The sequence below is a fragment of the Falco peregrinus genome, chromosome 5, assembly GCF_023634155.1.
Source record: "Falco peregrinus isolate bFalPer1 chromosome 5, bFalPer1.pri, whole genome shotgun sequence".
In the NCBI taxonomy this organism is placed as follows: domain Eukaryota; kingdom Metazoa; phylum Chordata; class Aves; order Falconiformes; family Falconidae; genus Falco; species Falco peregrinus.
In genome coordinates this window covers 31699714-31727164 of record NC_073725.1, presented here as the reverse complement: position 1 = coordinate 31727164, position 27451 = coordinate 31699714, and the positions used below count along the sequence as shown (strand labels likewise).

The following is a 27451-nucleotide window of genomic DNA, read 5'->3' as shown; positions in this document are numbered from 1 at the left end:
TTGCTGATTTGTGTGCAGACTTGGAGGACTGTAGGAAAGCACATTCTGACAGACTTGTGTATACGTCTCTCAAGAATCTAGACCTTTTTATAAAAAAGGAGGGAAATCGAAAGCCTAAAGCTTCACATGAGAAATTCTTTCTGAAGAGCTTATTTCCCAATACAGAAAGCACTATAAAACAAGAAAAAAATCAAATTACTTGCTGATCGTAACAACTATGTTCAATGTTGTTTAAGATTGAAAAGATAAAAAAATATTTAATACCTTTGTCTGAGACTTCTGATTAATTTTGCTAGTACTTTTTCAAACCGCCTCATGTTCGTTCTTGATGCCATTTCATGAGACCCAACCGTGAGTTACTTCTAGCTCATATACAGCTCTAAGGCAAATGAGAGATACAAAGGATGCTGTTGGGATTTAGTGCTCACTAGAGGGAGACAGATACAAATAATTCTCCTTAGTGAGGTTAGTTTACAAATCAGGTTAAAGTACATTGTGAAGGTATTCAAAATGAAGCTGCCACGAGCAGACGTTGTTACTTGCCCTGCTAGATGACCACAAGAACTAACTGACAAAGGCTGAAGCAAAAAGAGCTGTACATTATGCACCTGCCTGATTTTTCCACCCAAGAAAAATGTATCAGTTCAACAGTTCTAGATGTACCATATTGTAGGCTTTAGAAATTAACATGTCCGTGGTGCTTCCAGTATTTTGGTGAACAATGAACCCATGAAAGCATCACCAGCCTGTTGAATTAGCACTGGGAGGAGGGCAGAAACTGCAGGAACAAAAGGTACTTGTAAGTGATATGAAAAATCAGCTCCATATAAACAGTTGGGCTTTATTAGCACTCGCACCAGAGGAAAAGCAGCGATATGAACTCTATGGTTCCCTTCTCAGTTTGGCTTGCTGAGTGCCTGTTCAGTGTGTAGCAGCCAGCTAAGGAGCAGTATTAACCCCTCGGACCCAGCCCCAGCGTTTGCTGCTGCTGACCTACTTATTGAGTAGAGGAGGGAAGGAAGGTGCAGAGAGGGGAGTTAGCGTCTGAAGCTGAGGGGCAGCAGAGGTATTTTATGGGAACCAGGTCACAGGGGGACATGCTCACCAGCTAGCTGTGCTGTGTCAGGGTTGGGTAACCAAATACTTAGAGTATCAGTATGCCTTAGTGCTGCTACTTTCAAATAAATGTTTTTTCTTCCTTTTTTTGTCACTGTTGATTGAAAACTGAAGGAAGGTTTTTCCTTTTCATGCTTTTTTTTATTAAGAGTATTATGGCTGTGAGTAAAGAATCATGTCCCATGCTGCAAATAGTAATTTGCAGTTTAACCTGACACTGACACGCCTTACTTGTATTGAGCTAGCCACCAAGAGGGGTCAAAATGCACTGTGTCTTCCTGGCATTTTGGTCTTTCTGTTGTTTTTGTGTCGTAAGAGTAGAGTTCTCAACTAAGACTCATGTTTCAGACTGTGGTCTGTCTTCCAGACATCACAGGTACAAGGTCTTAAGAGGCTGAACAAAAAGGCTTACTGCTAGCTCTTTCTGTGGCACTCTGCTCGTAACCAAGACAGCGTTCAGAGGGCTGTTTTGCTGTGCTATTGCTCTTATTTTACTAAATGAAAAAACATTCTTTACTGCAAACTCAAAGTGACCTTCTGTCACTATCTTTATAGTTCTTTCCTTGGTTTTGTATTTAGGAATTATTAGGAAATAATTTAAATTCTTTAGATACATCTGGCCCTGGATAAATGACCTCATCAACTGTTGAAATATTCCGTATGACTTCACTGGATTTCTGGGTTATGGCCAACTTCAGTCTTCTACAGACAAACATTTAATCTGAATGTTATCTCATTTTGACTGATTTCCACCAGTATTTTTTATAGTTTACAAAACTTCCAGCAGCAAGACACAGGCTCTTTTTTTGCATTTTGGTTTTCGTTTCCTTTCAAAATGAATTTTAAGTAAAGATAAGATATGTTTAATTCTTTGTGTCTTAGGAGCAGTGGCCAGTACAGAAGTGAAGCAGAAACTTCAAGAGTTCCTGTTGAGTAAATCAGCAACAAAAGACTCTCCAGCAAATGGGAAGAATCATTCCATGAGCCGTCACCCCAAGCTCTGGTACACGTATGTTCAATATTAAGCTGTTTCCTTGCCTCATCGAGGTATCTGTTAAAACTTGCCAGAATGCTTCTCCAGCAGGGATGTTGAGAGTCTGCCTCTAGAACAAGACAATTCAACCAAGAAGTTAGCAGAAAGCCAGAAGTGTAATATTTCTGGTTGAACTGAAGAGTATGTGGTGTTCAGTAATGTGATGAGAGCTATTCAGAACAAGGTGCTGTCAGAAATGTGTATAAACTTTTTATTTTGACTGCTTCAGCTCTTGATGGTATCACAAATTTTATAACTAGACTTTTCATTTTTCCAAGTCTCTTTGGCTTTTGCAGTTAGAACAACTTTGTGTTTGATTTACTTGGATTTTTAATCAATCACAAAAATTGTTTCTTCTTGAAGAAGTGCTGCTTTCCAGTGAAGTTAGTTGAATGGTGTAACTCACAAGGATTTTAAGAAGGATTTGAAGTAGTCATTTAACTTTTCTTACTCTGATGCATTTTAGTATTCAGAACTGCATAATCTTATGATGCCTTGGCCTTGATAAGAATCTGCTTAGACCACTTAGAAACAAGTGATTTTGTTGAGTCCTGTAATGAGCCTATTAACATTGTAAAAGTTACAGATTTTACAGGTTTTACCCCTTTTTTAAAAAAAAGTAGTAATTATTTCCTTTTTAACTTCCTTATTACAACAGACACATAAGTCAATCCAACAAAATGAACTGGCTACATTTCTGAAAGACTTCAAATGTTATGCCCAAACTGACCTTCAATAGGACAAACAGAAATGCATATGGTACACTAGCTTTCCAACTTGTACTATTTATTTTTAAAAAGAATTCCTGAAGGCCTGCCCTTGGAGTTTCCATTCTGAGCTGATCAGAGCATTGTGGTAACATGATTTAATATATAGTCACGTTGTTTCTGGTGAAGGTGCAGTACTTTTTTAAATATTTATTTTATTTTATTTTATTTTATTTTAATTTATTTTAATTTAATTTAATTTTTATTTTATTTTATTCAAAATAATTTGTAAAATTCTCTTGAGTAGGTAAGATTTCTGGACTCATAATCTGAGCTTAGTTCTGAGTCTTCAGACAAATGAGAATGAGAAGCTCTGCAAAGGATATCTTCTGCTACACTAGGGAAGGTAGTACTTCCACTCGGTAGTGTCCCTTTTGATAGAGATGTATTGTCGATTAACCACACTACCTTGGAAAGATAGGGAGAGACTCCATAAAAGGCCAAGTAACATAATGTTCAGACAAACACAAAGTTTGAAAATTTGCCTCCTTTCCCTCTCTTCACCTTTAAATAGAAAAATCAACCAACCAACCAACCAAACCCCACCTGTCTCTGGGCCAAATGATGCAATTTCTTTGCAATTTGCTATTTCCAGATTTGAAAGATCTGCCCACACTATTTCTTTCATCCAGCAGTTGTCAGAAAGCACTCTTCAGCCTGGAGCTTCTCTGCTGACGTTAGTGCTATGTGCTGCAGAGCAGTGCACTCACAAAACTTAAAAAGTGAACTGAAATGCACAGTTTTATCTTTGTCCACTAAATAGTTTGCCCCCCACCCCCCAGCAGGTAATAATAACTCAGTATTTCCAGTTAGTTTTATACAAGCACCCCTGCCCTGAAAATCCTCCACATTTTGATAGAAGAGGCTGGATCAATGTACATCTATTTGTATGTGATAAACAAGACTTAAATGGATTTTGCTGTGCCTCAGCTGGTTCATATTAAAATACAGCAATCTAAAATGGTCAATTCCCCAAACTGGTGACAGATCCTGTCTGTAGGTCAACATGACTCTTATCCTATGTGACTTCTGTAATGAGTGCAAAAAGTGCATTCTTGGCCATTCCAAACAGTTCCATAACTTACTGTAAAAGTGAAATTGGTTGCATGAACCTGTGGTTGTGCACACTTAGATGAACAAGAACATAAACACAGCTGAGACATGTGTACAACATGTGTAGATAGTTACTGCTGGTCACCTCAGTGACTGCTAATTTGTGACCTCTCTGTGTCTGCTGCAGGGCTGCCCACCATACCTCACTGGATCAAAGCTCTCCACCCCTGAGTGGGGCCTCGCCACCATACAAATACACTTTACCAGGAGCACAGGATGCCAAGGATGATTTTCCACTTCGTAAAACGGGTGAGTTAGCGTAGTTTATTCGAGCCCCTTACCCAGTGATTCTCCCACCCTTTGTTTTAACCCAGCTGTCCATCAACAAGGCATATATCATAATCCACAAAGCCTGTTCAGCACGATACTATGGGTAAGTTCAAAGATCCTGACTGCATCTTTAAGAAGTTGGACTGACCACATGGTATCGAGAGTCAGTGCTTCCCAATGCTAACAGCTAGTGCAAGCTTCAGTCCTGATAAATTTGATTTCTAAACAGCCCATCATTTCACGGATCTTTTATAGCATTATTTGCGTTGTCTCAATATTACTTTTGGGTTTAATAGCGCTCTCTCTTTGCATGGTATATACAGAATCTGTCTTCAGATGGCGTGCTGCCTTTAGACAATGTTTTTCAGGACATTTTGAGGGGAATTCATGAAAAGAAGAGGAATTAGCTTAATACACTTAGTCTCATTGGCTGCGAAAATTTGTATCCATACGTGCATGCACATGTTTGTGTATGCTTTTTACACATAGGAATGTGTAATCTTGTACAAGAAAATGTTCATTTGAACTTTTCAGAATGTTTCAGAGGATTTAGCAACTGAACCTTTTGTCTTGACAGCAGGTGAACTGTAGACATGGCTTTTTCTACACCATAAAGAAAGCTAGAAGGATGGTGGTGGAGTCCCTGTGGCTTTTGCCTCAGGTCCTTGGTGCATTGACTGGTATCCAGGAATGCAGGGAGACACTAAGAGGAGGGGGGGGGGGGAAAGAAAACATTAGACCCCTTATTGCATGAGTCTGCTGTTGAGTGATATAGTTACATTCAGAGAGAAAGTCTGACCCCCTACTGCGCTAACAGCCTTTGAATGTGATTTAGCCACTGGGAGATTGAAAACTAACTGCAAAACTGGTACTGACTTGAAAAGAAGTGGCATTTGGAACCAGCATACATTCAGAATGAAAATCCAGTCTGCATCTAATACTTTGGAGCAGACTCTCTAAGCTCATATTATATCCCCAAATATTTTCAAAGGAATGAATGCATGAAAAGCAAAGTGCTAATTTATTCTAGCTGAATTACTCTTTGTATAATATGGTGGCAAAATAACAAGATTCTATAAAATCTTGTTCAGGCTGTTCAATCACAATAAGCCCTTATGTGGTTCTTTGCTTAATACCACTGTGCAATAGATACATTTTCTGTACCAATAGAATATACATTTTCATTTTTTAAACAAAAAGGACACACTCTACATCTTCTAAATGCAATGAATTAATTACATGTTTTTAAAATACAACTTACAATTTTTCTTTCATATTTATATATCTTAAATGTTATGATTGATATTTATGATGTGTCAGACTGTTGATCTGTAAAACAAAACATTTTCAAACATTGTAACAGTAAAGTTCTCGTGCAGCTGCTAATACTTTTATATCTCTGTGGGGGTTTCAAAATATTCCTTAATTCAATTCCCATTGTCTGCATAAGAGGACTATAATATAATTAAATCCAGATGTTTTCTATATGTTATTCCAAATATTTGGGCATGCAATGCATCAGTTCCAGAACTGAACAAAGGACATGATGACTCTCTCAAAAGATATCTACAGAATAAATAGACAAATACTAATATAATCATTAGCACAACTGTTTCTGTGATGTTTATAGAGTGATTCTGATAAGCAAATATAAGTGAAGTGTACAGCATATTGTATGTTAGCAAGGGAGTATATCTGATTGCTCTCCACACCCATGAATATAGCAACTATTAAATATCCTGTTTACACATCTGATCTCTCTGTGCACTAGAGCTGTTTAATTCCAGCCTTCAGCAACATCCCCACAAAGGTTGCAATAATCAGGTTGAGAGTAAAAGCAACAGGAACCAGATCAACAAAAGTCAAATGACCCTAAACTGATCTGGGTGGTTATAGGGCCATCCTCCAGGCAGAGGGGACATTGTGGAGCCTGTGTCATCCTCATGGGACCTTACTAGACAAAGATGTCCCATGAACACTCATGTGTATGGACAGGCTATAAGCCTGCAGAAATCTGACCTTTACCATGAGGGGTGAACCTCTTTTCCTTTCCTTTAGGCTATGAACACTTATTGCCACTGGCTCCTGGTAAACCCTCTGTGGTGCTGAACCTGCATGTCAGCAATTCATACGAAAGCAGACCTCACATTCCTTGCAGCCTTAAGAAAGGAATACCTGTTGTGGGTTTTAATCACATCTTTGTTTTGCTTCTCAGTTTCATTTTGCATATTCATAATATAAAATACAGAGGTATCATCTTTCTTTTCTTCAGCTGTAATATAATGCTCTTGGAAGATAATTCTGATAGAAGCAGTTACTCTAAGATCAGATTTAATGGGACAGCAAAGCTGAATGATTCTCTCCTGACATTCTAATGTGTTTTTCAGTGCTAAGGGAACACCGAGTGTAACACAGGCATTGTAAATCATAAATCATGCTTGCTTACATTCTTGTTCAGTAATCTAACCTTAGCTTAATTAGTCCTGAAGTGGCATGTCCTTATTAATCTTTTAAAAATTAATTCAGAGAGACTATGGTAAAGAGGAAGATAGTCTGTGCAGGTTTTACTCTTCTAGAATCTGGAATGATTAGGATGCACAAGTAACTAGGGAAAGATTAAGAGCCTTGCTCTTTCTATTTTAACAGTTAGGTACCAGAATTAACATTCTAGTGCAGTGACTATGGTTACTCAATAACTCTCTTAACCATGTGGATTATTCCTTTCTGTACAAGATGCAGCAGAACTTGTCAGCAGTGGGCTTCATGCAGCTTAGCTGTGTGGAGGATTGGGAGTGTCCTAGGGGCTAGAGGCCAGGATATGCAGCTCTTTGCACAGCTGCATTCAGATGCTCTGTGTTGACAGGCTTTCAAAAGAGCAGAGCAAGGGGAGCTATTGCTTCACTGGACAGATAAATATACCATAAGAAGCTACACATCTGTAGCTAGAATTTAGCCTAAACAGCCTAAGATCAAATTTTCAAAATGCCCACAACTTTCACCATGGATACCAGTTGTAATGTATGTTTTCTGCAAAGCACCCAAAAGCCTGAGAAGCACATGGCTCATTAACTTTCAATGAGACTAATGCATCTAAATTACCCAGAGAGGTTTGAAAACTCATCCCTATTACTGAACACTTTTGAAATTCATACTGACTGTTGTAAGAGCTCTGATGGGAGCTGTGCACTTTTCAAGACCTGATCATTTAGTATAGGGAACTTTTGATTGTTGATCTCTATAATTCTGTGTCTGTCTATCCAGGAAAATATTATCTGCTTGACAAGGTTACTGTAAAACTAACAAAAATGTAGCAAACAGCATGGATTTGATAGGATAGAAGTGATTGTCAAAGGAATTTTTGTTTTTTGTTTGTTTTGGGTTTTTTTACCTTGTTGAAATAAATGCAGAAATTCTGGCAAATGGCCATAACATTTGCATTTTCTTCAATCTGTAACATTTGATTTTCTGTATGCAAGTGTTGATGCAAACCAGCAAATGCCAGGAAATTCCAATACCAGCAAATGCCAGTAAATTCCAATCAAGGTTAGCCTTGCTAACCAAAGCTGGATGCTTTTTGAAAATGTTTCTATAGATGGAATTTCTGCATTTTGCCTCATGTTTTGGCTTTTGTTGGAAAAAAATGGGGGGGAAAGTTGGGGACGTCATCATGTCAAGTATAAACTGTTTTTTCTTTCCTGAGTTTAGCACATTTTGGCAGAATGGCAATGTCAATCAGTATTTCTATTTGTTTTGGTTTTATGCCAGTTGAATCTTTCCTTGCTGATGGAGCTGTAACATTACAACTTCCATATTGCTTACAGATCTTGAAGATCACTCACAATAGTACTGTTTGAGATCTTTGTCGCTTGCTTTTGAAAAATTGCAAGCATGCTCAATGCAAATATAGCATGGGGGTTTTAAATAATGAATACTACAAGGTTCTTGCTTGAAGGGGAGAAATTACATGATTTCATACAGGAAAAAAAGGAGATGAAGGTTTGTTTAATATTGTGATGAAAGAGAAGAAGTGTGATGCAGTCATGAAGAACCATATTAAGTTAACCTGATTAGGCAGTAGAATAACGGCATAGCTCCTGTGTAATGAGAGTGAAAGATTCCTGAATAAGAACTCAGCAGATGTAATTTTTTTTTAAAAAAAATAATAATTAGAATATTTCCTTACCATTCATTCTGCATTTAGTGACTCAGTAATTTACTGGAGCAGTTGAAACTGAGGAGAAAAACATTTTTGTGTGTGAAAGTTTTTCTTCCTTTCCCTTTTTTGCCACCAAAGTCCATTTCTGTTTGCATTTTCTAGGAAAACACTCTCCTATGAAGTAACAGTATATCAAAAATCTGAATTTCTTTTGGTCTTTGGTAAAAAAAAAAAGAAAAAAAAAAAAGGCTTAGAGGATCACAAACCCTCCATTACCATGTCTGCCAAAATGAAGAAGTCAAGCTTAGTGGAGGGAAGCATTTTTTTTCTCTTGAGTTTATGAGTGGGCACAATAAATGGGAGAAGCACTTTGTTTATTGAAGCAGGGAAACAAGGCAAACGTGGTATGATTCTCCTCATTTTATTGATAATTTTTTTTCGGGGATGCTGAGCATTCCTGCCTCTCAAAGTCCTTGTTTTCCTGGGTTAATGAACAGTCTTTATGAATTTGGATCAGGTGAGGTGCCCAAAGGAAATCACTGGAGCTTATCACAGTGAGATGATCCCTGTAAAGACCATCATAGTCTTCCCATCAGTGCAAGATTGTTCCTCTAATATGTTTTATTTATCACTTACTACTAGTTGCAGGAAGCAAAGGTTGTTATGCATGGGTGATTCTTGTTCAATGTCAGGATGACCTGTATAAAGTTTTTTTTACTATGTTTCTGTTTTAGCAAAAATCGCACTACTTGTATATATATCACTTTCTGTGTTGGCAGTAATTAATCTGTTGTGCTAGGTACTGAACCTTCTTGATGGCTAGGCTAATTATCCAGCGTTGGTCCAAATACCATCTTGGTTCTCCTATCACTGCCCAGTGCATAGCCAAAATTGAATTACAAGTTCTGCTTCATGTGGTTACATAAAAGCTTTTCTTACACAAACTGTATATGTTTTCAGAACTGTTTCATAAATTAGCATTAACAGGTAGCTTGTGTAACTTTTTGATAAGCAGGTAATCAGATACTAGACACCTTTTTGACTTTTGAACCTAAAGGAAACAGCTTAAATAAGGAGCAGGGTGCAGTTCTAAAATCTAAACCATTTTAAGAGCATAATGTCCATTGAAAATGAAGTGGAATGGTTTTAATGGGCATTTCAAAGTCTATTCCCTCTGGATAAATAAGTTAAAAAATACTGTGTATTAAATCTGAGACTCTTTGAAGTCAGTAGAAACTGTCCTGTTTGATTTCAGTGGGACTAGGATTTTTCTTCCACTGTATCTAGGGTAGGGAAAGTTGAAAACCTTTAGGAAAGTAAAGAACATCTAAAAGATGACAAAAAGAGAGAAACAGACAGAGAAGTGAAAAGTGGAAATCACATGGTATCAGATCATCCAAAATAGAAGACGTTGGTTAGTAAAGATTACACTTCTGCAAACTCCTGCAAAACATAGTTTCACTGAAAAATCTGTTCAAACCCACAACTCCTAATTAAGGGTTTAAGCTGCCAAATAACATGTTCTGGCTAAAGCCAAGTAAGTATTACAGAGCCATTCATGAACAACGGCATAAGCTTTGTACTTTCCTTTTTTATTTTCTCATGGGAAAGTAATATAAATGAGAGTGATACCTCCCTGTTGGCTTTAACTGTTAGAAATGCAAAGCATGCTGAAATTGTACATAATTCTCCTCCAAAAGAAAGGAAATAGCATTTCAATGGTTTTCCTCAGTGTCTCGTTGAGTTATGGTGGTGCACAATTATTCCTGTTAAATTACTCTACCAGATGGAAGGTTACATTGTATATTTAGCTAATTAAGTTGTAGGGGACTGGAATTATATCCCAGAGCGTAAAGAACCTATCTAAAAGTAAACTTGTTTTAATTCCGTTTCATTGTGAAGGTACAGTGTCAATGTCTAATTAAGACTTCAAACAGGTGGGAGTTTTCTCCTCACTTCACTTAACATGGAGAGATCCTTTCAGAAAGTTAGCCTTGCCTGCAGAAGTTAGCCAGCCATGTTCTGAAAGTCCAAACAACTTTGAAACCAATTTTATTTTCATTTCTCTTTAGTGGAGCTGAAGTGCCTTGCTACTCTTGAGCTAAATTTGGCCAATAATTCTCATCTGCTAGGAAAGAAGGATACATCGTGTTTTGGTTGCTTTTGTTTTCTTGGCACCCTGTGCTCTGTGTTGCCTTTGAACAACTCTGAAGAGTACACTTCAGCAATCTAGACCTGCCCAGCTCTTATCTGCTCATAACACTGATGCCCTGTTAAACTGGAGGTTTTTAAACTGATGGTATTTCTTAATAAATTTCTGAAGCCTGATGAAGTATTAAATTATACTTTTGCCTCCCATCAATGTGTTATCACTGCTGGATATTTTCCTAGATTAAAACCTGTGGGAATTAATCATCCTATTAACTTCTTGTATGGGACTTGGGGAATAACATAATCACGAACATGATTATTCTAGAAAAAATCATGTATCTAGCAATCAAATTGTAACCCCACAAAAGCCTTGATTCTTGAGGATAGGGTATTCTCTCTGGCACTTCTTCACTGAAAAAAACCATATTTTCTTGTGCAAATTAGTGATTCAATGGGTGTTAGAGGAGGATTTAGGCTGAAGAGTGAGATTTACTCTGTTTGCTGAAGGTATGGTATTATATTCCCATTACTTCTTCCCAGCTAGAACCAACTGGTGTATAATGGTATGAAGTGGGGGCAAGAATAACCAGTGGAGACCAAACCAGGACTGCCAGTCATGCATATCTAAATTTGGTTATTACCATGCAAATTAGGAATGTCCTTTACTAAATGGCCCGTATCACCTTCTTCTTTCTCCTTGACACCTCCTGAGAACTTTGAAGCAATTTGGCTCCCATAAGTGCTAAAAAATTGCAAAAATATTACATAATTCGAAGATGTGCAGGGAAGATAAGAATTAAGTTTAAAATATCCTTGTTCTTTTGTTGTGTTTCAAGACATTATATTATTATTTGCTTTTTAATTCCTTGTCTATTATTAGAAAATAATATTAGTTTGCATGGAAAAAGCTTAAGATGCCATGGTTTCAGCAGACTTAATTAGGACTCAAGAGGCCCAGTGAAATCATGACCTCATTGGAATCACCTTATAGCCCAGTGGTGCAAATGCAAGGGGATGCTGTTTCTGTGCTAAAGAATAGAAATTATTAAGAATTCTATTGAGAGACCTGCTCTTTTGCCTCACAGGTTACATGCAGAACAAATACCAGCACAAAATATATTGCACTGATCAGCTTTTCATGAAAAAATATAAAGATCTCTAATTCTGGCTAAATGCAAGCAGTATACTTAAGTAATTCCTACACCTAGCTCAGAAACTCATTTCTAGAAAGATAACACTTGTTTCCATGGAAAATAAAACAGAAATTTTGTGTTTCATGCAGACTGCAATTAATAACAAGGAAAAGTTAGATATTTAAGACAGCTTCAGGGAATCTTTCATTTTGGAACCTTCTTTAGGAAATCAATTAAAATTTTCTAATCTTGTTAAATTGGCTTCCTTAGCCTGAAGAGAGCTGAAAGGCTGCAAGATCCCCTCTAATCTAATTAGCTCTTTTACCATGTGTTTCACTAAACCTGTTTTTTTGATTTGGAGAATGGATATTTACCTTAGTCTGAAAAAATAAAGCATTCTACCTTTTACAAAAGTAAAATAAAGCAAGGGACTAAAGGGTTTCATACAGGACCAAGCACTCCCCTTAAAGTGAATGGTTGTACAGGAAACAGTTTCGTTATATGCTGAGAACACATTAGGTGATACAAGCCAGAAAAACACTGTTTCCATCCTGTACTGCTGTATCTGGTGCCTCCTTGGGACCACCCAGCGGTCAGTTCCATGTAGTTCTTGGAAGAGTTTTAGAGGGCATGTGTAAATAGCTTTCAGTCTCATGAATCTAACTTAAACTCTTTCAGAAATGGAATTTTAAATCACCAGAATTTAGAAATCATTGAATCTACAGAACTGTACTACATGCTGCTACCTCCTAGTCTGTCAGCCAGTGGGGAGGATGTCCACATCTTCATTATCTGGTATTGTCTTGTACTGGGACGTGGCCTTCTACAGCAACTGTCAGTCAGTCATGTATGAAAACAAAAAGTCACTGCTCATCTTGCCTATGGCTGATATATTCAGCCATGTAGAGGCGGCTGAAACAGTCTGTGGCTGCCTACAGGAAGCCAGAGCAGAAGTCAGAAACTCTGCAGAGCAGAGAATATTTACATGTCTGCGGGACCTGTGTGCAGCAGAGGAAAGGCCATGAGACTGTCAGGTCTCTGAGAAAGACAAACTCATTTGCAGCTCTGCATAAAACGGCTGAGGAAGCTGGAAGCAGTTTCAACCCCTGACCCGTGTCTCTGCCCTCTAGCTTTCTGCCTGGCTTTAGTTGCATTCATAGTTTTGGTGAGAAAGTTAATTATCTTCTCTGTTATCCTTTCTGATGGTCCATGGGAGTATCTTGTGCCTTTCATACTGCCTGCATCATTGAGGGGGAAACTTGGAAGTTTCTCCATAGCTCACTACCCTCAGACTAGCTTCTTAGGAACCTTAGATATGCCTCTTCTGTCTACTTTCATTGGTGCAGTTGTAAAGTGGGATTTGACTTTTCCCTTAATCTGCAGGTCCTGGCATGGCATAGACAAGCAGGCTGCTTTGTTACTTATGTATATTACCACGGTGACTGGCAGCCCACAGCATGGACCAGGAACCTGTTGTGCTATGCAACAGACCCAACAAAATGAGGATCTCTTCACAGTGTTTTCTCCTATTCTGTTCCTTCTGCTTCAAGTGAAATCATAACAGAGATCTCTGTTATCTCATTAGCCACATTCAGTATCTTGAAAATTCTCCATTGCCACAGCGCTAGAAAAAAATTTGGCAAAGGATAAGCCACTGGTATGCTGGCAATACTGCCATCATGCTAACCAGTACCGTCTCATTTTCTCTTGTACCTCTGATGGTCTACACCCATACATAGCCCTTTTGTCCTATAACTTAGACTTCAAGTTATCTCAGGCATGAACTGTCATGACCGTGTGTTGTAAAGCACATAACGCTTACCTGTGCATGGGTGTCTAGTACAATAGTATAAAAAATAACAGCCTATATGGTGTGAAAAAAAAGCAAGATTTCTTGACTATGTATTCCTTTATTGATACTTGGTAGATATAAGGCAGGAAAAAAACAGTAACTCCTGCTTGGAGTACAGCATAGAATAGATTCATATTGGTATAATATCTGACCCTTCACAGCTAAAAGAAAAAAAGAAAAAAAAAAAGAAAAAAAAAGACAGTTAAATAGAGAACACCACAGAAGATTTACTTTAAGATCACGAACTCTTTGTTTCTAAATTCTTTCTGTTAACTTCATTACATTAGAGAAGTCCAAGTTATTGTTTCAAAATGGTCTTAGTGATAATAGCTGGTGCCTCGGCAATAGGGAACAATTTATCTTTCTCAAGTAAGATGTGAATTTTGCTGCTGTTGTTCGTACTGTTGTTGGAATCTTTGTAGCTGAATTTAGCATCATTTACCTCAACTGCCCCACAGCTTTTCTAAGCCAGCCTGCCAGCAAGGAAAAGGAAATGCTTTCACTTTAGAGCCTTTCGAAGTCTGGACAAAAGCTCACTTTCTGTTCTTCAGGTTTCCTATATATGGCATTAGCCTCGAGATGAGGACCTGCTCACTATGCACCCTCTCCCATCCCCCATTTCCTGCCTGGGTTCATTAAATACTGATTTGAAGTTGGCACACGCTCTTCTGATACAAAAGTAGTACTGTGTCCAGGAACCATCAGAAAGTAGTGCATTATTATCTTTTACATTCCCTTCATATATATGTCCTCTCCCCATGCATAGAAAGGATTTTATCCCTTCTTCTTAAATATCTCTGTGTGTTTAATAAAAAGAAACAGTGAAGCAAAGCCTTGTCAAAAAAAAAGTCTTCTCATTTAGGAGCAATCTGGCCCTAGGCTATATTCTTTAAAGTTAGTATCTGCAAATTGCTAATATTAAGCAAAGTGGAGTATAGGACATAATGACTTCACTGAATCATTTTCCTATCTCTCATGCTTTTGTTTCAGGATCATGTTTCACAGGAGAGAAGTTTTGTTTCCTGAGCAAGGATGGTTCTTGTGATAAAATTAATGTGTACCTATAGAGAAACCTGTGTATTTTCCATTTTTAACAGTACAGTTACTAGCTTCTTTCCTACTATATGAAGCTACCATAAAAGATGAGAAAAATCATTGAGGCATTGTCTTTCTTCTTCACCTTGAACCAAAGTTCTCCTTTACATAGAGATAATTATAAGTCATGCCAAGAAGTTAGGTACCCAATCCTTGGGTTGCCTGTGATACCTACTGTTGTTGTTCAAACTAATACTTTCTGTATCTTTCATATCTGTTTCCCACTTACAGTCATTTAAAGAGTAATACCAGTTCCTTATTACCAGTACAAAAAAGAGAATGTGCCAGGTAATAGCAAAGAGACTGAAAAAGATCTATTATTGCAGCATCTTATTATTCCAAACTATGCTGCAGTTACATAAAGAAGGTCATTTTCAGGCTAGTCTTGCATGAAAACCACTCTAGTGAAATCTTTCAAACGGTTATCGACTGATTCCCGTAGAGATCAATGGCATGGGCTTTGATGGCCTTCAGAGAAAATAGCTCTGTCTTTTTTGGTTTCTTTACCACAAAACACTCTCAAATATATTTTCCCTTTCTCCAGGTGGGAACGGATTATTATTTGTTCCAAAGTGCTAAATGTGGTAGGAGTGCAAAGATTTGTGGAGCAAAAAGACTAGGCTAACAGTCACCAGTTAGACCAACATCAGGTGTATACTTGTTCTTAGCAGGATTTTGGATGAAAAACTCAACCTACCAGCTTGCTGCCATGAATACACACAGTTCTGTTTTCCTCATCTGTCATATTCCTGGCCATGTGCCTTTGATTTTCTCTTGTCTCTGGCGTTCTGGCTCCTTGGTCAGATGATTCAGCCCACTACCAATTGCAGGCATCTAAGCTAGCAACCCCCACCTCATCCAGCACCTCCAGCACTTTAGAGAGGCCCTGTTTCCTCAGGAGGGTGAGATGCAGGATGTGTCCTGTGTGGAATAGAATGAATCTAGTTTTGAGTCCTGAACCCCAGTGGGATACTTGGTGTACAGAAAGTTAGCCACATGCATTAATTACCTTGCTGAGTCAGTGTCTTGGTTTATGGTTGAATCACTGCAGAAAGTAATAGACTACATGAAGGTCTTTTCAATGAATTTGTGGTATTAATGGAGCAAAAAAAGGTTAATTCATAGGGGCTTGTTTCTGCATGAGGAAGCTAGTCTGCACCAAGCTGTTGAGTAAAGCTTGAGCCTCAGAAGTTATTTGGCACTGTCTCCCCATGTGACACTTCTTTTCCACACAGAGAATGCCTTTGGGTGATGAACATAGTCAACCTTGACAGTGAATTAATTAAACTGAGCAAATGTGCTAATAATGTGCAGCAGAAATGCTTACAGGGGTGGCTAATGCAAAACAGTTATTTTGAGCATTATCCCTCTGTAGACAACTTCTAAGAACCACTAGTTGAAGTATTGAACCAAATGCTCATTTGAAAAATAAGGCAGATTAGTTATAATATTTTTTTACCATTTGCCACTATGGCTTTCCAGGTGCTTGAAAATGGGGAACAATTTTACTAAAAAAAGTTTGAAAAATGTATTTTGAATTTTTGCTCACATGTTTGCATTTCAGAGTGTAAAGAATTAATTTCTAAATAATCTCATGTATGTGCTTTTGGGGCAGTCTGTATGTATATATAAGTATATGCATTTATAATTTTAATCCACAGCTCTGTCCTTGAAGCTTAAAATACTTAATTTTGCCTTTTTAACTATCAGAAGAGAGCTGACAATTATAGCTGTGTTATTACTGCCTTCATGTAGGAGTGCACTGAAGCACAGAGGGTTATTTTTGTGATCCATACCTGTTGCAGTCAACAATAAATCTGCTTCAGCTTTGGTAGGACAGGATGGTACAGTGATCTCTACAGTTACACAGCAAGTCAGTGCCTCAGCCACAGGCGAGTATCAGGAAACCACTTTCTGGTTCTTTATTTTGTCTGTTGGAGCAGACATCCTCAAATTTATTAGATTTATATATTTAGTGCACTGAAACCTGAATTCTTGTTGCCAGCCATCAAGTCCTAAGTGGAGCCATGTTAGAAGCTCACGGTATCACATGGGAAACATTCAAGAAGGCTAGTAGTTGAAGCAAACACTCTTCAAACCTTGGCTTCACTTTTTAGTGGGTTGTTTATTTTATAATTCTCCATGCCTTTTCATTTGAAAATTGATTATTTCCATTTAAAAATTATCGTTGTCTTTCATGCATCTTCTCAGATGGCTCATAAATTCAGATGTTGACATCAAACTCTGCTTTCTCTGCTTATATGATTGATTCAAATGCAGGGTATGATGGGAATGTGGTAAAAATAGAAAGGTAATCACTGTGACTGAGCATGAAACATTCATATGTAAGTAGAACATTTCTCCAGTGAGTGTTGCAGAGGATTTGTATCACAGCAGTCTGTCACAGGTATGGAATTTTAAGAGTACAGAATAGTATAAATTGAAATAAGTGCAAAAAGATTGAGCACCTTTTCTTCCAAATGTCATTGTACCTAGTAAGATCTGTGGTGAAAGTGTGTGGTGTAATCTTAGCCCATGGCTATATTTTTTATTTTCAGTTTCATAGCAAGTGGCACCTTAGACAGCAAATAACTCATCTGTGCTCCATCACTAGAATCATTGGTCTTAACAGTAATAAGTGATTTTTAAAAAAAAATCTTGTTAATATTTTTATTGTTAAAGAATTCCAGTATTGTGCTAGCTTGTATCTCTTGCTCTGAAATGTACTCAAGGCACAGGCTACTCAGAAGGAAGTGCTTGCTGAGAGCGATGTAGTATGTGACAAAGGCTGGCACACAACTGCAGGTACTGGAGGTTACAGCAGCATGCTGGCAGAGATGCAGCTCCTTTGCTCTGGTGTAAGCATTTCTAATGTCCCCATCCCTGAGAGAACAAGTGGGACAGCAGGAAAAAGATGTGTGATACTACGTGCTGGGCAGGGACTGGAATTAGAAGTGTAGGATTGAGTTCCTGGCCCAAAGTGACAAATGGTATAATGCTGAATTGCATGAAGATTTCATTTATTTTGTTTTTCTGCTAACTCTTGCTCCTTCTTTGGGGCTGGGCTTATGTATGTGCATAGTAGAGAGAACTGATCCCAGTTTTCAGCTCTCTCTATTTTAAGATATTGCTTAGCCAAGCCTTGGTTCCAGAAAGGGAAATATAAACAAATTCTGTTCCACAATTATCTTTCACTAGCTCTTAGCAGTCTCTTTGATAGAGGGTTTACTTAGAAGAACAGATAAAAGAAATATTTTATCATGCTAAAAATATCACGAAATAAAAAACACAGCAAAGCTTCATCTCTGGCCTTCATATGAAAAGACTGTGTCCATTTAGGAAAACAAAGGTGGAACTTGCCCAAGGTGCATTAAATATAATCCTAGGTTTTCCCAGAATCAATCCTATTTCTCCATTTTCAGAGCATATATTTTTCTGTGTAAATGTTCTTAGGACACTGTCATAAATCTACTTGTTTGGTGTGTTACTCAGAAAACATTGAAGTTCAGGGCCTGAAATTGCTGACCAAGAAATGTTCTGCCAGCAAGGCTTGTCATAAGTTACATTTCTAAGAGAAATCAAAAGGCACCAGTGGAGGCTTCTCTCTATTTCTGTCATCAGACCATAATCCAATTATAAGGTTCCAAGTTCCAAGCTGTATTGCTATCCAAATTTTCACCTACAAGAGATATAAAAATTATATAGAAAAAAGTTGCATTCATCTCTAATTAATACTTGTGATATTAACAATAATTAATAGGTAATTTCAGAGTTAAAATGGGATGAAAAAAATAGTAGGATCCAAAGCTTTTCCACTTTTTGCCTCTCCTTCCTAGCCTCCAATCTAAAATGGAGTTGTATGAGGAACAGCAGGATGGATGATGAAGATGGGCAGTAAAACCTCTTCCCCCAGGCCCTCCTTGGATTAGATGAGGCACTGTGGGGAATATCAGTGGTGTCTGACAAAAAGCAGTAATTTGATTTGTAATAATTCATTTTCTTCTCTTCATTTCCAGCTTCAGAGCCCAATTTGAAGGTACGTTCAAGGTTAAAACAAAAAGTGACCGAAAGAAGAAGCAGTCCTTTACTCAGGAGGAAAGATGGAAATATCAGTTCATTCAAGAAGCGACTCTTCGAGGTGACAGGTAATTAAGAATGGAGGAATTCTGTATCAGCTGCAACTGCTCACAGAATAGCGGTGGTGTTTTGGATTTGTTTGCTAAACCAAAGTTTGTATCTTTTGTTTCTGCTGCTGAAAAGAAAACCATAGTAAATAAGTGGTTGTGTATAAATAGCTTGTAATCTACAGCTTTCTGCAATTTGCTAAAGTCATTGTCAATGTGAAAGCCATACTTTCAAACTAGCTTGGAAACCAGCACTTTATAACAGCAAGTACAAGAAAAAATAAATGGTAAACTGTTGGTGGCAAGGGACATCAAAGCAGAAAACAAGAGCAGTCTCTTCCCTTAATTTGTGTCTTCTGTACATGAACAGCATTCCAGGTCTTGCATGACCCACTTCGCATCTCCATGTAAAATGCAGATGCTAATAGCAGGCACAAAACCACCTATCTCGTATTACTTAGGTTAATCAAGGATATTTTGGAATTTTATGTTAGGCCCTATCCCTATAGTTTCTCTTGTTTGAAAATGTCAGGATTAGTTGTTTTTGATGTAAAGTGACACTAAGCTGTTTTTTGAGAAGAGTTGAAACATTTAAATATCAGTGGCATGTTGTTGGTCGTAGCAGATAGTAAGTATTCCTAGTAATTGAAAGGGAACTTTTAGCATGTAAAAATGCAGAGTGATGCATATGGGGAGGATTAAAAGGGGAAAAGAAGCAAAGTAAAAAATTGTCATCAAGTAGTATTTGTTTTCAATATTTTTCCTGCCCTTGAACTTAAAATGTGGCAGGGTGGATGAACTACGGATACTAAGGCTTTCTTTCACTTGTCTGGTACTGCAGAGTGGTAAATATTTTCACGTGTATTGTTTTGAAGAATTGGACCTGAGTTCCAAAACAGTCTAATGTCCTGTCATTTTTAGTCCTTAGGATTAGTGCTGCCAAGGCCTTACCTGTTGGTTTGAAAGAAAAGATTATTTACTCTGAAGTTTCTCGCTTTAACTTTGCATCAATATTTGGTAGCTTCATGGCTTGTTCAAGTGATGTTACAATCAGGCCATATGTTTATGCAACCAACTGTTACTAGTCTGTCAGACATGTATCTTAGTTCACTTGGTAGATCAGAATTATGTTACACCAAGATGGAAATAAAACACAACATGAACAAATTCACATCAGTGTCCCCCTACATGCGACTCTCATGACAACTTTTCATAGTATGTCATGTCTAAACTGGGAGACGTGGGTGTGAATGTAAGTATGAAAGTAATTAAAAAGGTATTTTCTCTATATATTATTTCCAGGTTAGAAATTTTTACAGCTAATTTATTATTTTTATTTGCTGAAGCTCTTATGAGATTCTTGATCTCCACTTCCTTAGTTTTAGCTAATTTCTTTATATTTTGTACACTCACAAGTAAGGTATAAAGTGAAATATTTATCCCAGGAGTGTTTTTCTGCAACCACTGAAAATAAATGTGTTCTTCCTAGCTCTGACAATAATTTGGAGCTTTACAGAGCTCCATTATAATTATTAATATCAGCTGTATGATGTTTTGTACCTTTCATAATCAAAACTTCCCTGATGAAACATTTCTGGCCAAAGCCTTTTTCTCCATTTTTTTTTCATTCTTTTAACTGAAAACAGCCCTTTATTTACATGCCTATTTATACAGAAAGTGTTATTGTAATTTTAAAAAAATGAATTTAAAAGAATAAGTTTGTGTTTCTGCTTTTCTGTGAAAACTAGTGAGAATACAACGGAAGAACTTTACCTGACTAGTCAGTATAGCTGGGTATGGATTCACTTTGCTAAACTGAAGTCAGCTCTAGTAGGAAAGTGTGACAGGTCCAAGAAACAGAAATCTCACTGTAATTTCAGTCAAAGTGAGGATATATTTTTGCATGTGAACTGAATCAGAAAGAATGAAGAAGGAAAGTGACTATAGTTTACCATCACATTTGGGTATTAATTATTTTGACATCTTGAGTACTTTAATTTGAAAGCTGTCCCATGAAATAGGCTTACCTCTACTAGTGCTACACTCTTCCATCTTTAACCTTGTTAACTGGTTTCCATTACATAAATTTAATTTGTATCAGTGTAAGCTTAGAATAACTCATTACAACACCACACAAGATCATCCTCTTCCCCTTTATCTTAGGACTTGGGAAATTTTAAATCAAGATAATATACAGCTTTGCCAATCCTATTTTAAGATTGTTGTATGCTGTAAATATTCCTTCATATTTGTGCCAAAGATGTAGGGAAAGTGATGTACATTTTTCCATTATTACTTACATATGCATTTATTAGTCTACAGTGGGCTCATCCACTTTCTAAAGAGAAAGGGGATGGCAGTAGGCCTCGTGAATTGACGACATGTTATCATGACCTTTGCAAGCCTGCTGTCTCTGTCATTTTGATCTCTTACAGAACCAGGAATCTTTACAATTAAAAAAAAAGATTTATTTTCTTTTTATTCATTACAAGTTACATCTCTGCATCTCTGCCTGTTACTGAGTATCATACCATCTTCATGGCAAAACTAAATAGCAAATTCTTCCTTTGTGAAGCAGACAGATCAGAAGGGGAAAGAGCAGGAGTATCTTTCCTTGTTAGCACTGTAAAAGGAAACCCAAAAGAAATGGAGGGTGAATTAAAAAACTTTAATGTAAGTAAATAATATAACCGATAGATACATTTCAACAGAAAAAAAAACCCCAACTGTGCACTAAAGAGTATACAATTAATCAAGATCATATGTTCCTTTCCAGTGTGAAATTCATGTAAGCTTCATCTGTTTTTCAGAATCCTCAGTCAGTAGCAGCTCCCCTGGATCAGGTCCCAGTTCCCCAAGCAATGGTCCAACCAGCAGTATAACAGAAAATGAAACCTCAGTTCTGCCGTCTAACATTCAAGCTGAGGTAAGACTTTATTGAGTAGATAATTGTTCAGATTTCTAGATTGGAGGGATTTGAAACTTCAGTTTGATAATACAAGCAGAATAATTGCAGAGGATACAATGATATCTTCTTATACCGGGACATTGCAGGCTGATACCAGGGTGTGTGATATACGAGATACATCTTCATACATGAGATGCATGTTCAGTAGACTCTTTAGTAACAAAAGTCCAAACAAAAGCAGACCTAATGCTACTGGAGGAGTGGGACAGAGCTATGGGAGAAACTTGGAAGCATCTGTGTTACAGAAATTTACCTTCTGGGATAACCTGAAGAGGTGCACAGTGCTGAACGCTGATGAACTTTTACATGCAAAAGAGTGATATAGGTGTTGGTGACCCTAACACATATGAGTTAAGGTGGTCCCAGGTTCAGATGGCTGCTGAAGTAGGTTTGATTAATTAGAGTATCAAAGTTAGGTGACTAAATACTTTTTCATATCTGCCTTTTATTTTACTGTACCTCAGTTTCCTTATCAGGCCAGTACTTGCCAACATAACTGACATGCCAGAAGCCTTGGATACTTGTTTTGTAAAGCGAGATTGTACACAGAAGGAATCTTAACTACTCACTCTGTTTCATGCATATGTGCCTATAACAACAGGAATGCAGATGGTAAATCAGTTGTGATAAACCTCATTTAACATAGATGACATGCCTAAGTCATGATTTCCGTGGCAATATTGTAAAGGGACAATAAAATAATGCAACTAAGAGAGAATCAAATTTCACAATTTTCTATCCAGTGCCTATACTTACATCAATTCCTGCTTTGTTGGCAAAGTTTTCTATTCTTTTTTGGTTTATGCTGTTTATGTTAGAAAAATTGCATAAGAAAATGTGATTTAACAGCATTTTAGTTAATGGAGCTATTTCTCCAGGTCAGTGGCAGGACATTCACCTCAAAAAAACCTGGAATGGGCAGTTCAACCTCCAGCAGTGACTTTTCCCCATAATGAATTAATTGTGTGTGTGAACTATGATCCAGGGGGCAGGTGCGTGACCTCTGCGGACTGATTAGTAGCCTCTCTCTGGCCCGTAACCAAAAAGAAAAAAAAAAAAGTTACATTGATGGCTAACATGTGGTCTTGCCTCATAGCCCCCTGTACGTGATTGCAAAGAAATCTAAATGATGCAGAGTAAAGTCCATCATTTGGATTAGATCAGATCCTAGTTCCGTGGAATTAAATGATACATTTTAATATTGGGTATGTTTCAGATCATAGTTTAGTGGAATTAAATGGTCTATTTTAATATTGGGTATGTTTTAGATAGAAATTTGTAATATGTGGGTGTTAGTGTTGTATTAAACAGGAAATCTTGTCCAATTGGATCTTTTGTTGACAAGGATACTACAAAATGCAAAGGGCATAAAGTTACAGACTGATACACAGTGCTTGTTACCTTGCATGTTACAGTTTCTGGACACTTGCCCACAGTATTGAACCATGATCAGAAATGCATACAATCTGGTCAGGTTGGCAGCCTGTCTCTGGGGAGATTTGGAAAGGTTGTAGCAACAACCAGCAGAGTTATATTATGTTTATTAATACAATACTGCATTGCATATCATTTGCCATTATGTTTGCCAGACATCAGAAGTTACAGCTCTACTATACAATCACAGATGCTTAACTGAGCCTAAAATGTTCCTTTAGAAGTTGAGCTCTGCATGTTGGAGTTGGTCACTTAGCTCGTTGGTAGTGTGCTAAGCAGCTGAAACTACGGACTCCCATTTCTGGATCCAGTCAGGGATTTCTTTACCTCTCTGGTTACTTGACTCTTAATACTGTGGTCCAGCGGGCTCAAAAATTTTTTCCATGAATCTCAGCTTCAGTGCATTTTGATTTCAGTGGGATTTTATTTAGTAGTTTAACAGCAGCCAAACTCGTGCATATCTCTTTTCTAGTTTAGCTTTAGCTGCCCACTCTCAAAGGCTGTATAGCTAATCAAATTTTCATCAGATACACAAAGTACAGAAGTTTCTAATAATAGGACAAGTGTTTCAAAATCACCCAAACTATCACTTGTTTTGCTGTAATCCTGCATGACTCACATTGCTGTTGTTTCATAATTGTTGTTGTGACATTTGCAGTAAGTGTTGTGCTCCTATTTGAGTGGGTGGATAGCCATGGTTTTCATGGCAGCAAGTAAAACACTTTTTGCTGGGGGAAAACAGGTTGCTATGACAGAGAGCCATTTACCAGTAAAACATGAGTCAATACCATAAATGATTACACTCTAGTGCATAGACAGAATTAGAGTATTATCAGTAATGAAACAGATTTTTGCAGTATTTTTGCCGTATCCATTTGAATAGTGAGATCTTTAAGTGGTTTACCCTCCTGAGCAGTCTGGTGGGTAGACATTTAAATCTTTTGAATGAACAAAAGTGCTCTGCAAATGCTACATTTTTACAGATAATCTTTTACTATCACAGTTCCCTTAATGGTACTTTCAGTACCATTTGTTAAGACACCGGTCTCATTATACGAAACTTGAAAGTTAAACTCAAGATTTTAATTGCACCTTATAAATAAAATGCTGTTTTTATTAGGCCCGGTTGTGTCCAGTATCATCAAGGTTCACTGCAGTAGCTATTTGTCTCTTGTAGCACGCTGTACACTTTCAGGTGACCTGCTGTGCTGGGGCTAAATCTAACTTGCATGAGAAATGCAAGCAGGATTGAGCCCCTGCACAGCATGTCCCTTGAGTTCAGAGGGACAAACTGCCTTAGTCATGTGAAATGATTAATTTCAGGCGTTCAGGCCTGGTCAAAAGCCACTGAAGGCAATGGAAAGTTTTTAGTTGGTGTAAGTGAGCTTCAGATCATTTTCTTTCTTTCATTTGCACTTTGGAGAGCAGCATTTCCTAGAATATCACCTGATTATACAGGATTATAAATGACATGCACGGCGGATAAATGCATACGTGATTTGTGCAGCCCCACAGTGCTGTGTTTCTGACACTCAGCTCCTTGACGTGCTCTTTGCAAGTGGCTAGAGGAAAAATGTGTAAGTTTCTGACCAGCCGATAAGGTTTGTTTCAAGTGTATGTCAAGAGAGTTTAATTAATTACAAAAAAACCTCCCCAAAAGCCCTAAGAAATAAGAATGTTGAGTCATTGTGAATATTCAAAGCTATAACCTTACTGTAGCTCCACAACCGAGAAGTATTAAAGCCGCACCATTTCCTCTTCGACTCTTGAAGTATAAATGTGCATATAAACATGCACACATGAAAGAGAAGTTCCTGCTTCCCAGCAGGTCCTGGTAGCACAACAGAAGTACAATAACTAATCATGGTTACTTGCTGATCACCGTGCACTGTTACATTTAGTTATTCTACTCTATTTTATGAAAGAGAGTAACTCTGTGGACGGGCTATTTTAAGCATCAGGATGCAGGATCCATGGACCCAGTGAGTATGTACAGAGAGCAGCAAGTAGGGCAAGTTGCTCTTTGGGGTAATTTAGGTGCCAATCCAAACCGTGAAGTCTGCTTAGCCATTGTACTGCCAAATGACACTGCTGGCAACTCCAGCCTTTGCCACCATTTCAAGGTATTTTCAGCGGTGTAAAAAGAGAAGCTGCAGAGGGGTCATGCAGCTCTGCCTCAGCATACACAGGACCGTAATCTATGCAGGTGGGCTACTAAACTTATTTTGGGACATGAGGTTTAACTGACGCTTGGGCTAATATTTACCTGAAAATATTTTAAATATTTAAAATATTTTAAAAATTCGGTTACTTGGCAAAGTGAAAATGACTGATGATTAGCAGTATTAGAAATTGGATGGCAATGGTCTTACTAATAAACTCTTGTTTTCAACATTAAACTCCCATGGTACATAACATGATTGATGCTGCCTGATAAAACAATTGTGCCTGACCTTAATGCAGGAATGTGTTTTACTGCTATGCATCCTGTCACTGTTATGTTTGAAATTCAAATCTTAGAAGGTAATAGTGGCATACCAAAAAGGAAATGTGCATTTTTGAAGTGGCTTTGTATAGACACTGCATCTGCTGCAAATTCGGTGATATTCTAGGAGGCACATTAGAGCTGCAGCAGTGTCCTTTTTCAGTTAAATCTCTGTAGTCTCCCTCAATTATATCTCCATAGTCTTGACATACTTCATTTTATTCATGGTCAAAGATGGTTGTTATCAAGGCAAGACACTGTTAGCCAGGAATTAATGTAATATACAAGTGAAGCTTCTTTGTTTCATATGCTATCTGTTGGTATTCCCTAGGTACCAAAAAAAAATTACAGAGATAGACTTCTACTGTTATTGTCTCAGTGATAGGTCGTATCTCCAAACAAACTGTACGAGGAAGGTTATGTTTTGGAATAACATCCTGTGGTTTTGTGCTTAGCCATTTTCATTGATGGTCTGAAGTTGCATTGTATTAGCACAAAGTATTTTACAGAGTTAATTGATATTCCAGGTTTGTCCAGGGGAAAATCTACAGCTCCCCACAACATGCTTGACAAGTTATTATATTTACTTTAGTCAAAGCCCGAGTGTGCAGTATCCCTCTTGGAGGTGGTCTATTATTGGAGTCCCATATGCTTTTTGTTTGGGAAGAAAGCAGTCACTGTGTCATACTGTTACACAGGGTATTCTTTTTCAAGGATGTTGTTCCCTTGGGGACCATATCATGCCAGAGTTCCTAAGTCTAATAAGACCTTTGTAGCTCTTATTGTGTTAAAGTTCTGGGAGGGAAGCAAGAGTTAAACAGAAAATGTAATTCAAGCAACTATACTAGACCACATGTTGAAAAACATGACTGTTCAAGCAGAAAGGCAAAGGCTTCAAAAAGATTCCTGTTGTGGTAATGTAACTTTTTATGTTTCTTCCCAATGAATCTAGAATGGAAAGACAGAGGGTGATCTTTGTAGAATGTCTGGTTTTACTTGACAGTAATTAAAAATATGTCAGCAATTCCATGTCCTTGAAAATTGTATCACAAGACTTCAAAAGAAGTGTTAAAAATTTTAACTTGAAGGGAGTTAGAAAGGCTGTGAGGGGTATCCCACCATCAGAGAATGACAGAATGCTGGGTTTGTGTATATGCATACACAGAGACAGTACAATTTTTCAAATGGCAGACGTGCCATTCTGCCTCACTTGCTATCCAAAATTCCCATGTCACTGGAAGTAAGTAATGTGCCTGAAATAACCCCATCACAAGCTGTGTAATAGAAACCACACTTCATACCTTACAACAAAAATTGTAACCACCGTGGTAAACTAAAGATCTAATACTTCCATATTTGTGACACCTTTGATTCGGCTAATATACTCCTTAATTCATTGGCTAAATTCCCACTGAGTTTCTAGTAGTGAAAGTGCAGCTGATGAGAAGAACTGATGTTGAGCTGATGAGAAGAGATGGTCTGAGAATCCTCAAGATTTCAGTTTTGCACGGAAATTTGATTCACTAACCAAGGAATAATCCCAGACGTATATAAAGTAACCAAGATAAAAAGCTTGGAAATTATACTTCTGTTGTTTTTCCCCTTTATTCCAGCATCTGGTTTCACAGCAACGCCTTTTGATACAAGATGAATCAGTGAACTTGTTGAGTCTGTACACATCCCCTTCTCTGCCCAACATTACCTTGGGACTTCCAGCAGTGCAACCTCAAATCAGTGTAAGTGACCAGTCTCAA

General features: G+C 37.7%; 1 protein-coding gene across 3 annotated transcripts in view; it reads left to right on the top strand.

Annotated features, from left to right (window-relative positions):
• The window catches only part of HDAC9 (histone deacetylase 9), a 485158-nt gene that overhangs the window by 255521 nt on the left and 202186 nt on the right, over nucleotides 1-27451 (top strand). For 2 of the 3 annotated variants that reach the window (XM_055803474.1, XM_055803473.1), the window contains exons 6-10: nucleotides 1999-2119; nucleotides 4157-4278; nucleotides 18703-18831; nucleotides 21621-21736; nucleotides 27311-27433. In XM_055803474.1, the coding sequence (XP_055659449.1) occupies nucleotides 1999-2119; nucleotides 4157-4278; nucleotides 18703-18831; nucleotides 21621-21736; nucleotides 27311-27433 (611 nt within the window). Of the gene's footprint in view, nucleotides 1-1998; nucleotides 2126-4156; nucleotides 4279-18702; nucleotides 18832-21620; nucleotides 21737-27310; nucleotides 27434-27451 lie in introns of all 3 variants that reach the window. The other variant, XM_055803475.1, reaches the window with a different exon arrangement.